The 13,727-nt window shown below is 29.2% G+C and overlaps 1 protein-coding gene across 1 annotated transcript; it reads left to right on the forward strand.

Annotated features, from left to right (window-relative positions):
• Positions 1-533: 533 nt before the first annotated feature.
• On the forward strand, positions 534-6,807 carry LOC132949223 (protein SDA1 homolog). The gene is made up of 13 exons (XM_061020000.1): positions 534-733; positions 810-1,013; positions 1,076-1,258; positions 1,333-1,398; positions 1,484-1,660; positions 1,731-1,829; positions 1,927-2,161; positions 2,461-2,596; positions 2,663-2,837; positions 2,910-3,424; positions 3,498-3,582; positions 3,644-3,799; positions 5,152-6,807. The coding sequence occupies exons 1-13, from the start codon at positions 647-649 to the stop codon at positions 5,194-5,196; spliced, it is 2,163 nt and encodes a 720-aa protein (XP_060875983.1). The 5' UTR covers positions 534-646; the 3' UTR covers positions 5,197-6,807.
• The last annotated feature ends 6,920 nt before the right edge of the window (positions 6,808-13,727 follow it).

A 13,727-nucleotide genomic window follows, 5' to 3' on the forward strand; every position in this document is an offset into this window, starting at 1 on the left:
TCCTTCAGTATCATCAAAAATCTGTTTTTCCAAATTTATGTAAAATGCAGTAATATTTTTGGCAATTTTAGGGTGCATTTTTTCAACATGAATCCAAAATTGATTTAATGGAACATTGAAGCGATAGCAATCAAACCTGTATGAACATTGAACATTAAAATAGATTGAACATCACAGTATTACCTACTACAAATTATATGAAACACAATAGGTTTATAATATTAAAGTCTGTTTAAATTACTCACAGCGCTATATTTTTCATGAAATCGTTTTCCTTAAAAAATATATTTCAAATAATTTCATGGCGCCTTAAATTTAAGCTTAGTTTAAATTTATTGTTCTATGGTTATAAAGATATCTTATCATTAATCGTGGGTTATATGGGATGGGGACAGTTGGGTTAGATCATGGATCTAAGGTTGCAGTATTGTTGGTGGGATTTTTACTTTAATAAGTTGGCAACAACGAATTTTTTGTTTTTATTTTTTATTCTTATCACTCTGACTCCTGGAGATCTACCGTATCACCATTCGGCATTCGCCGTATTTCATTATTTCCCGGCCAGACATGTGGCCGTGTTCTATGCTTAGAAAATTTATGTCTTTCCATTCATGTCTGACGTATTGATAGCCACTTCGAATACATAATGGTACGGCACAATAATCAGTTGCCAAATAATTTACCACAGCTCCAAAATCTTATAAAAAGGGATCCAGCATCATATAAGGATGAAGTAAGTTTAAAGAAATTCACTACATACCTAGGTACTTTGATTAATATTGAAAACGCAAACTTTTTTTATTTTTTAGTTCTTACAACAACAACGCCATTACAAGTCACTATTGGCAGTTTTCACGTTGCGCCCGACAGATTTCAATAAAAGTCTTGATGAACTGGTAATGTTTATGGCCCAGGTAGCGCATTGCTATCCTGGTGAATTAGCCACTTTTGCGCAAGAACTCACAAATATGTTACAGACACATGGGCCTGTTCTAGATAAAGATATGCGAATGGTAATTAATAATTATTAATAATGATAAATAATAATTTTAATTCCAATGTATTATATTCTTAGACATTTTGCCGAGCTTTAATATTGTTACGTAATAAGCGATTATTAACACCTACAGATTTGCTTTCACTATTTTTTGGCTTACTCAGATCACAAGATAAGGAATTGAGAAAATTTTTAGAATCACATATAGTTTCTGATATTAAGAACTTAAATTCAAAACATAAAGATGCCAAGTTGAATCGAGTAAGTGTTATAAAAATAATATTTAAGTCATGAATAAATGTAGAATGTAGGTATTTATTGTTTTTTTTTTTTAGAATCTTCAAAATTTCATGTATACTATGCTTAAAGATAATAATGCTAAGGCAGCTAAAATGTCTTTGGTGAGTATAACACAAATTGGATACCTAATTGGAGATGAAATATTAATGTAATATTGCAATAATATAATAAGGTTTTCTATTTAAGGGAATAATGGTTGATTTGTACAAGAAAAATATTTGGAGAGATACAAAGACAGTGAATGTAATATCAACAGGTTGTTTTTCAAAAATTACCAAAGTTATGGTTGCTGCATTAAAATTTTTTGTAACTGTGGATAATAATGATTCTTCAGATGATAGTGATTCATCAAGTTCTGATGATGTAAATATTTTTCAAATAATATATTATGTTGTTCCTAAAAATACTAAAATTTTTAAAATAATTATTTAAGGATACACCAAATACTAGAGAAGTGATTATGGCAAATAAAGTGAGCAAAACAACAAGAAAAAGAACAAAAAATTTAAAAAAAGTCAAAAGATTAGTTGAGGTATGTATTTTTGTATCTTAACAAATAAACTAAAAATTATATTTTATTTGTATTCATAAAAAAGTAATTTTAAAACAACTCAATTATATTATTTCAGAAAAATAAGAAGAAGAAGAAACAAAAACAATCATCTAATTTTGCGGCTTTGACATTAATACATGATCCTCAAGGGTTTGCAGAGAAGTTATTTCATCAATTAGAAAAAAGACATGAACGATTTGAAGTGAAAATGTTGACATTAGATGTAGTGTCACGTTTAATTGGTTTACACCAATTAATTATTTTCAATTTTTACCCTTATATCCAAAGGTTCTTACAACCTCACCAAAAAGGTTATTACATATATATTGTCTTTCTCAGAAAGTCGTAAATATTTATTTATTTTTAAAAATTGTAAATTAAGTATATACATATTAGTTTTAATTTATTTGAATGGTTATGTGAGACTGTATATTTTATTTATTTTGATATTTTTACTGTAATGGTCAAATGTCATAATATATATTTTTGTGTTAATAATTTATTAGTATTCACTAGTGCATGTATAAAGTACAGTTAAATGCTGTATACTGAAAGTTATTATATCAGATTAACTATTAATACTACAATAATTGAATTAACAATTTTCTAGAGGTAGTACGAATGATGCAATTTGTTGCTCAGGCATCACACGAAATTGTTCCACCTGATGTTTTAGAACCTGTGTTACGTGCTTTAGTGAATAATTTTGTTACAGAAAGAAATTCATCTGATGTTATGGCAATTGGGTAAAGTTTGCAATTAATTAATTAATTTTTATAATAGCATATAATGTTATATGTATGTTTTTTTAGGTTAAATGCTATTCGTGAGATGTGCACAAGAGCCCCATTAGTTATGACTGAAGATTTATTAAGAGATCTTGCTCAATACAAAAATTATCGTGAGCGTAGTGTCATGATGGCAGCTAAGTCATTAATACATGTTTATAGATCTTCTATGCCACAATTATTGCATAAAAAAGATAGGGTAATTTTTTTTTTTTATAAATTGTATTAAATTTATATTATTTAAGCATGGTTATGTTATTATATTATCCAGGGAAGACCTACCGAAGCATCGTTGGAAATTGTGGCAAGAAAATATGGTGAAGTGGATGCAAAAGAGTTTGTATCTGGTGCTGAAATACTTCTCGATGCAGAAAATAATGATTCCGCTGATGATTCTGATGAGTCATGTGATGATGAATGGGTGAATGTTAGTCATTCGGAAAATGAAATCAGCGATGATGAGAATATAGATGATGAAGATGAAGATATTAATGATAGTGATGATGATAACGAGGACATAGAAAATACTTCTGATACTGAGGGTATAAATGACACAGATCAAAGTATTTCCACGCAGAACTCAACAACAAATGTAATAACAAAAAAAAAAAAAGTAATATCTAAAAAAGAACAATTGGCTGAAAAGAATGAAAAAGCAGCACAAGTTAGTTCTATGAGAATTTTATCAGATGAAGATTTTAAACGTATAGAAATTGCTCAATTAAGCAAACAGATGACATCTGCTAAAAATCGCAAAAGGCCTGCTGAACCCGAAGAATCATCTAGGTAATAACTTATAAACATTTTTAGAACTTATTAAATAATATGGTAAATTTTTATTTATTTTATTATTTTTCAGAGGAGAATTAGTTAGGCTGAAAGATATTGAAAATATTTATAAAAAAAGAAAACACGATAAACAAACAAGAATAGACTCTATAAAGGTATCAATAAATTGACAATTAAATAAATTACTTATGTATACCTACATTATATTAATTTTAGAAAGGGCAAGAGGGAAGAGAAAAGTTTGGATACAAGGATGGACGTTTAAATCCATTTTCTAGTAAGACAAACAGAGAAAAAAAGAAAACCAAGAATTTCATGATGATTAAACACAAGGCAAAAGGAAAAGCGAAGAAGTCTTTTAAGGATAAACAGGTAACTTATAAATTAAAAATAATAATCATTACATTATTTTTATCTTAAATAGTAATAATAGCTTAAATTCATATTCATGAATGTATTATTTTTGATTATTGGTTGCAACTTTTTGTTGTTTTTATAAATAATAAATAATGTCTACAAGATTTAATTTAGGGCATTCACTCAAATGTGATCAGTGGCGTGGTGAAGTAATTTTTTGAGGCCTGTGCCTCAACATAAATGGGTGGTAGGTGGGGTGTACTGATATGAGGCCATGAGAATAATATGAGATTGACTGTCATAATAGAAAATTAAATGTTAACAAATAACAAACCGTTGAGAAGATAGGGGACTTGTAAATTGTACAGTTTGTACTTATAAAAGTAATGGTGGACGGTGATAGTGGTAGTAAAAATATAAATGCATTGGCCATTGGGCCTCACACAATACACAATACAAAATAAAATTTTAAAAAAACATTTGATATTCGCTTAAACATGCCAGTTGTTATACTCCTAAAATGTAGTTGAGGTATGCAATATATGCACATGTCATCAACTAGTGTGCAGGTCTGTCAGAACACTGTTGGTCCATGTAAATACGTTTGGCTGTTGAGTGGTGGGGGTTAACAAATAAAATCTACCTCTGTATGCAGCAACTGTTGCACACCTAGTTGCTTATCTGTAGCGAAATCGCCGTATTACTTAACTCCATCCGTATTTTCTATTTTTATTTTTTTTCATTCAACAATTTTGAATTTGAAATTTACTGATATCTTTAATTTAAAGAACTTTTGCAATAATTGCATACCATCTACTTTAAACATCACAGGTCACCACTGTGTGTACCACCAAATATTTATCCATGAGCCGCCACTGGTTACAAATGGTTAAGAGTATAATTCTGTTCAGTCATTGTATCAATGCAATTTAATATATTTGTCATATCTACAAAATTAACTGAATAGCAAATATTTATAGACAGTGTGGCACAGAAGTTTTTAAAATGTGGTCAGACAATTTAAAGTAGAGGTTTTCTAATATACATTTACTCATGATCATGGCTTAAATATATTCATGCTCATAATAAAATTATGATGTAAATAAAAAGTTGCTGCTGGCCGCATTTATTAAAAAAAAAGAGGTCGGGCCATTACCCGACATTAACATGGACCCGCTGAGCCCCTGCTTATAGATTTTTAAATATTTTACTTTACTGTTTTAACATTTTATTTTATATAAAATTTAAAAAAAAAGTGATTTTTGTTTGTTTGTTACTATTTATTTATATTTGTATGTTTTTTTATATGTTGAAAATATAATTAGTAATGATGCTTCATAAATAGAATTTTGTTTTTGTCTTTTCAGATTGCATTACGAAATCATTTGACCAAGTTGAAAAAGATGAAATAATAGAATAGATCATTTCTGAAATTCATATATTTAAAAGTGTGAATAAAGTACAAGATAACCAATTCAAATATAGATGTTGATTTATTCGAAATTTATTGTCTATATGTAATATGTATATCCTATTCAAGTTAAGGAACATAGTTGGTGGCCGACTTGTGTGCAGGGGTGTGGCAATACTACACGGCAAGTGTATTGTGTATAGTTGTAATAGTTGACTAGGTGGGATGACAAACGGGTGTCGCCTAACTATTGCCAACAAAAACTGGTCACCGTTGATTGTGTTTCTTAACTTGAATCGAGTATAGTTGTTACTTGTTATTTGTTTCATTGAAAAAGGTTAAACATAGTTTTATAAGCCCAGTTATTTAATAACTATATTAATATTGACTAAAAAGTTATGGGTCAATCATCAAACCATTATAAACATTTTATATGTTTACTTCTTATAATTTGCAAAAATAAAATAAAATGTTTACATTTAATTAAAAGTAATTAATTATTAATTAAGCAAAAATAAAAGTCAGCTGAAAAAAAAATTACCTGAGAGCTAACTAGCCACTAGGTATAGAGATTAAACAATAAACTGAACACATTTTCCTGGCAACTTTTCCAATTTTTCTTTTCATAAAAATGTCATTTGGACTTTAAGGAATATTTTAGAAAAAAATTAGCTAAATCGGTCCAGTCGTTCTGAAGTAATGCGGGGAAACCAACGGACAGCATTTCATTTTTATTATATAGATTTATATAATAACTATAATAGGTACCTAGTGGCTAGTATAATAAATAAATTAAAAGGACGGAGATTTGTTGCTTCCGTCTTACAGCAAATTTAACGCTCAGCAGGTCACGTTTAGCCCCGTTCATTTAAAAGTTAGAGTGAATCGACTTACTATGAAACTTGATGGTAAGAATATTATATTTTAATTTTAAAGTAAGTTTTGAGTATTATATAATTGTAAATGGTTAGGTTAGGTCTACATCTTAAAATACTAATAACTCACTTTTAAATTAAAATATAACAAAATGCCCTAGGTAATAATCTGACCTTTAAATTTTATAAGAGGTCAATTCACTCTAATTTTTAAATTAACAGACCTATACTTGATCTGCTGAGAGTAAAATTTGCTATTTTACGCACCTGTAAGACGGAAATAACAAATGAGTTTGTAGCATCATCTTAATACTAAATATTAACAAGTTTAATAGTAGCCTATAGTAACTAATAGTTAATACTATATATTTTTACTAGGATTCGCCTCCAAATAGATTAGGTACTTTTTTTTTGTATTTGTTAAGAAAAATCGACTGATTGTTAAGAATATTATTATTATGTATCACTAACACGCAAAGAAAATTTTAATCTATAAACGGTTCGCTTACTAAATCTCAGTAATAAACTAAAATATTATATTGATATGATTAATTAGAAATGAAACTGTTTCAAGTCACGCCGAACTACTGAAGTTTCAAATTACCCAGATTGATGGTATCTACTTTATTGTTTGTTAAACTTTTTAAAGATCTTCATTTTGTAATCTAATATTGATATTATTGAATTTTAAATTGTAAATGTTAATGAATTAATAGCGTTTATCCACTTGTATTGTATATTTATACCTGTTGTAAATTATTGCCTTATGTATTTGAGTAGGTATGGTGTGTGCGTCTTTACTCTTTTGGCAACTAAAGTTTGATGGGCGGCTCGCTTTAAATAAAAGTTGCTTCTGTTTTAATTGCATTTTTCTATGAAAATAACATAACTATAGACTATATACAATACGTATATAAATACAAAATATCCAATATCATCTCAGTTACCTACCATGTGTTAGGTACCTACCTAGCCACCAGTAGCGGCGGGATTTAAGATTATTTGAAGCAATTGCTTCATGTCTGAAATGAGTGGGTGGGTGTATAAATAGTTATATAATCGTAAGACCTTAACACAAATATCATTAAAATATTATAATTAATAAATAATGATTATTAATGGCCCCTGTTGCTAATTTTGGTTCAATGAATGGTGTGTTGGTAAAAATATCTAAAATTTACAATAAACTTCAAAGCGTCCACAATTTCATGCCGCCACTGCTACCCACCGCCACATATTATTAGTTGTGAGACAACTACTGTCTCACACTAACCCTCTGACATCTTGCACCACCACTGCCAAGGTATATGACCCGCATAATATAATATACTATTGTATAGATTATAGATTATAGTTACCTATATACTTTAGTTTACCATGCTTATAATATTATTAAGAACTTACTGCCTACCAAGCTGTAATGATGTGCTCTCACACCATTAAAATAAATAAACTAAAATCTTACAATAATAAATAACGGGCAGACTGGCGTTTGTAGAAATCGGTCACATCCAATAAAACCATTATCAACGACAAAAAGAGACGATCCGTATGATATGTCTACGGATTAAGAGGATGTCAGCGCACTATTGGTTTTCTCTCTCTGGCCCACGCGCAACATAGACAAAACGAATTTGCGCAGAATCGTTTTTTCTATGTTTTTAAGTAATCTTACTATCTTAGAGTAAAATCACCCATTATGAAAAAAGATAGAGAATAATATTTTTGAGGGAATGTCATATCGATTTTTCTAAATATTGTTTCAAAACAATTTACAACATTTTTTTGTTTATTTTGAAACTCAAATGCGAAGTCAAATAACAATAAAATCTAAAATCGATACGACATTCCCTCAAAAATATTATTCTTTATCTTTTTTGTAATGGGTGATTTTACTCTAAGATTACTTAAAAACATAGAAAAAACGATTCTGCGCAAATGCGTTTTGTCTATGTTGCGTGTGGGTCAAATAGAGAAAACAAATAGTGCGCTGACATCCTCTTAAGATAACGGCACGCGCTTATAACGGTAAAATGTAGGGTATGTGACTTTATTATATGCCGCCAGACTGCCAGAGGAGAAGGAAAGGCAAAAAGGGTATCTGCCGCCAAAGAATAATCTAGTTCCTAAGCTCACGACAACCTTTTGAAAAAAGCCGCCTGCCTACCACTCTCTGGTCCCGTGTCGTAGTTAAATCACAGAATATCATGGTTAGGTTAGGTTAAATCATCAGTGCATGAGCACCAGCCACGGAGTAACAACCTCTCGAATCTCAATACCGATTTCAACGAGCGACATCTGGACTTCTTATGATGAGCGAATGTAGGTATAATAGGGATTCGTGGTATTAATATATGTTCACCTCGGAACTTGCCATTTAAAATGCTGGCTTCGATAACGTTTTTCATTAATTTTTGAATGACTAATCGCGTACCACCGTTTGCACAGTCGTGGCGGGTTCAAATTACGAAGCAAAACAATCGGAGATCCAACCTTCAATATTGTAAATTATGCGGTGGCATGCCAGGCAATTCCAGTGAGCTCAAAAACTCTGTTGGAAAATTTACAGCTTCGCTGGCATCGCGAACTGTATCAATAGATTTGTGTGATACCATTTTCCCTGGCAACAACTGTTCTATCTTCAGATTTAAATCGTCAACGTGCGCATTTTTTTGCCGCTAAAATTAATTGCTCTTTCTGCAAGCCACTCGTGATTTGTGTACTGTGTGTGTGTACATCGGGAAATATTTGTTCAATGAGAGCATCTTGCGAATTAATGATTGTGCAGAAATCGGTCGGTAATTTTACGCATCCGGTTTCGCATCTACAGTAACTTTTCCATCGCCGATAAGAGTTGTTTTGAGAATGTTTCGGCGGATGGATCTCGAAGCATTTGAACGCGCATATTTACTTTCAGCTGTATTTTTTCAACATTACGCCACAGTGACGATGATTTTAAGCAAGCGTTGATCTCATCAGCGTATGTTGAACACACACATATATACAGTGGCGGATCCAGGGGAGGGCAAAGGGGGCATTTGCCCCCCCCCCCTCAATCGCTGTAGTTTTTCTTTGTTTTACACTGTGCTTAGCCAATTTTGGAACTTTTTGTACTTTTGCCCCTCCCAAAATTAAGCCCTGGATTCGCCACTGCATATATATATATTGGTCATTTGTTCTGCGCCTATTGACTGTGAAACGGCGTGATTGTCGTTGTTCTAATCTTATTGCTTCATTGCGTTCAGCTCGTGTAATCTTCTGATCGTTCTCGACGTGATTGCGCCATGCTCACACGCGCATCAGTATTTTGTTGCTGGATTTGTTCTTCAGTTCTTTGGGCTCTTGTATTTCGCATGTTCTCGGAAACTACTGAACCGATTGTTATGATTTTTTTTTTAAATTGAAGAGCTCATTGCGGAGAAGGTTTATGACATTTGATCGATTCTCTAACTGAATAAACAAAGGAGTTATCAATTATTATAAATAATGACCTGTTACGTAATAATAAATAATAATAATAAATCAGTATTATTCTCAACTCTTATAACCCATATAGCAACCATTAATAAACAACAATTTCTATCGTAAATCTCAAAATTCCTGTTTGAGAACCTACCAGGGGTGATCAATTAAAAATTAAAAATAAATTAAGAATAAATTAAATAAATTAAAAATATATTAGATAATAGATAGTATTATGAATTATGATTTATGATTATGTTATATTATTGTGTGTCTCGCTGACCGGTATTGCCGCGTTCCGGCGTTCGTATGTTTCTACGTATTGCAACCTATTTACGTGGAGCCTTGTTTTAAATTTTCAATCCTTAGCTATAAAAGTTGAACATTTTATACATTTTTAACTACAAAATAATTATTAAATCTAAAATTTGATAAATTTTGTCAAAATTTAAACTTTAAATGCTTATAAAAAAAAATTGTGCTTATGCATTTTTAATATTTATCAATTGCTATTGTAACAATATATCAGGAGCTTTGCATTAAATGTCCACGCTTTTTTACCCAACAAATAAAATTTTATTGATATTCATAGAAAAAAAGACTAATGACATTGGAAACAGAAAATGTTCCTAAACAGTTTAAAACAAATCAAAATATTTTGAAAATTTTATCTTGTATAGGAAATGGTAATATATACATTCAGTGAAATTTTCAAGTATCTACAGTCATTCGTTTTTAATTATAAAAAAATAAGAAAATCGTTACATGAGAAATCAAGTGAATATCAAATGTTGTAAAAATATGAATTTTAAATGCTCATAAAAACTTAATTTGAATTTCTTCTAGAAATTTTTTTTTTGATAAAGGTTTACAAATTTATGTGGAATCTTGTATTGAATTTTAAAATCTTAGATTTAAAAATAAAATTTTTTATAAATTTCTATCTCAAAATGTTTTGAAAATGTTCGTCATTTTTACGTATTTTGTCAATATTTGAACTTAAAATGCTAATAAAAAAAATTGTGACTGGATTTTTAATTTTTTTTATCAGCCTTTGAAACAATATACTAGGAGAACTCTATTAAATTTTCAAGATTTTTTTAACCAACAAATACAATTTTATCGATATTTATAGAAAAAAAACTAAAAAAAATGGAAACTGAAAATGTCCGTAAACAGCTCAAAATATTTGAAAAATGTTAATATAAACATTCAGTCAACATTTCATGTACCTACGGTAATTTGTTTTAGAGTTACAACAAAAACCAAACCCCCCCCCCCCCCAAAAGTACCAATTAGATTCACTTTCCTATCAGAAAAGATACTGTTGAAGAAAATCTAAGCATTTTACCCACGAATATAAAATTGATATAATAAATTATAATAGTATGTTGGCTATAGTAAATAAATAAAAGTATAATACCGTGCTGGCTAAAAAGGAGAATATATTGTTTTGTATACACTGCGTAATTAATGTTTAATCGAATAGAATTTATTTATTTATTTATACTGTAATATTACAACAGTGAATTGTCTTAAATGTATCCAATTAGTTTTATTGTTTTGATATTTTTGAATTTTAGATTGAATATTAATTGAGTATTTAAATTTAAAAGTAAAGTTATAATTTAATTTAATTGTTTTTCCTCTACTTAAAATAATCTACATTCAACACTGCAGGTCGTACGGAAGTTGTCGAAGTAATTCGCAAGAAGTTCCGGCCACGTCGTCGATACCACATGGAAAAAAGGTCGTACGGAAGTCCATATTTTACTGCTCTCTCCCATCTCGCTGGTTGTGATTAGAAAAAGCACGAGTGAGAACATTTTTATTTTTTATTTTTCACGCATTATTAGTAGTTCCCAATGAGAATGAAATCTATAATAATGCATTAATGATTTAAAAATATTTAATAATAATAAATATAAATGAAAATAGTTGGTGCCGATGAGGATAGTATTTTAAATGTTATAATTAGGGCTCGGAAGTTGTAGGAGTTGTATATTATTCTATATTATGCTCTCAATTTATAGAACACTAAAGCTAAAAAAATCCAAGCTAAACAATTGTCAGTTAAAAAATTTAAAATTTAAAAGGCATATTCCGTCAATTTTAGGGGAATAGTGCATATCTTCATAAGCATTTTAATATATTTTGCATATTTAGTATTTTCTAAAAAATAAATTGATCTTTTTCTTTTTTAATCTGTGTATTTTAGTAATAATATTGAATATATAACTCCATATTAATGAAGATAGGTTGTTATCACCGCAATCGACTATTCATTTAACGACAACGGTGCGATACGCATTTAATCTTTATCATGCCTATATATTCCAATGTTGGTAATATATTTTCTAATATATTTTTTTTAAATATTTTTTTCAGATCAATAAAATGTCAAAGCTCCTATAACTTCTGAGCACTATAGTTATAACTTATAATATACATATTTTTACAGGCCGCTACTTTACAACAGTTTAAGTGTAAATTAAGTGTCAATTTAATTTATTTAAAATTACTTAAATGATTTATATATTTACTGTCACTATTCTAACGTTTGGTTTATTGTTACTGTTACATTTTTACCCAATATCCATAATCCCTATGTGAGTATTAAAAAAAGTGAAGTTCATAATAATGAACCCGTGTCACTTATTATTTTATGAGTGTTGGCAGAAAAAATTAACAGTACCTATTAAAATAAATTATTTTGTATAAAAATTCACCAGTGCGTGCGTTTAATAATTTAAATACCTAATTAAAGTCTTATAATATTTCCTATTGATTTAAACTTAAATCCACAAATTCGCCATATAAAAAAACTCGAGCTGCATCATCAAATTTCCTAATGTTCAATCCAATCATGGACAGATTTTTCCATATTTTACCATCATTACATTATTATTTTTCTAATTATTGTCATCTGTGACGGTCCTTCGTCAAAACAAATACTTATTAAACAAATCTTATACTAGGTACATTAAAAACAAAAACAAGTTAATTTTAATTAACATTAACAGTAAATTACTTTGTAGCGAAATTGTGGATAAAATTGACACTCTAGCTATTTGTACGCGTGGATTAGGCCTTAACGGGGATACCACAATATGTAATACCTTATGTATTTAAACGGACTTCATTATTCTAATGTTGTCGTTTTTGAGCAAAGGTGGTGTGGAAATTTGCACACAACTACCTGTTAAACAAAGAAATTACGATGTATAATGTTATACCTACCACCTACGTTTGCCTAAATGTCTTAATCTTCGATGCACTCTTTAAGCATTAAGCTATATGTTTTGTTATAAATAATTTGAGAACTTATCGTGTATCTATTATTGCATGCTCATCAATTTTGAATGCGGATTCATTAAAATTTTATTTTTCGGAATTTCTATGTATATTATATTTAGTCAAAGACTATATATAGTCATTGATAAGACTATATTACTACTAGGTATGTATTTCAATAACGTGTATTTTACGACGTTTAAAATCTGTATTGAGGCTATATCAATACCTAGTTATTCTTTTAATGATAATGTATAGGCAAGGTGGATTGATCCACCTTGGGTATAGGTATAATTATGCCCAATGTCCATATAGGAATAATAAAATAAATATTTCACTAAGTTTCAGAGTTATTATAGGTACTTTTAATTTTATACCCTACTTAGAACGTTTGACACAGAGGGTGAAACCTGGTGCGTACTCAAGGCGGTACTCATTATTATAAATAATATGAATTTTTAAAAATGTTGTCCTCTATTTCGGATAAGGGATGTCAGTAGGTAAACAATTAATAATAAATAAAACATAAATGTCTTATATACCTACTTATAAAGTTATAACATTTTAGAACTTTTTAATCTTGCTACTTTAGGATAATATAGGACAATATGTGTAAATAATTATTTATTATCTATGGATATGTTCGGCGTATGATTTTAAAAAAAAATAAAATAATAAAATAAAATAAAATAATAAAATAAAATAAAATAAAATAAAATATAATAAAATCATACGCCGAACATATCCATAGATAATAAATAATTATTTACACATATTGTCCTATATTATCCTAAAGTACCAAGATTAAAAAGTTCTAAAATGTTATAACTTTATAAGTAGGTATATAAGACATTTATGTTTTATTTATTATTTACACATCATATAGTATTGTTTCAATAGA

Source organism: Metopolophium dirhodum, chromosome 7 (assembly GCF_019925205.1).
Source record: "Metopolophium dirhodum isolate CAU chromosome 7, ASM1992520v1, whole genome shotgun sequence".
In the NCBI taxonomy this organism is placed as follows: domain Eukaryota; kingdom Metazoa; phylum Arthropoda; class Insecta; order Hemiptera; family Aphididae; genus Metopolophium; species Metopolophium dirhodum.

Coding starts and splice junctions, on each gene's coding strand:
- LOC132949223 (XM_061020000.1), top strand. CDS start 647: ATGGTACGGCACAATAATCAGTTGCCAAATAATTTACCACAGCTCCAA. Junction 734..809: donor CAGCATCATATAAGGATGAA/GTAAGTTTAAAG, acceptor TTTATTTTTTAG/TTCTTACAACAACAACGCCA. Junction 3,800..5,151: donor AGTCTTTTAAGGATAAACAG/GTAACTTATAAA, acceptor TTGTCTTTTCAG/ATTGCATTACGAAATCATTT.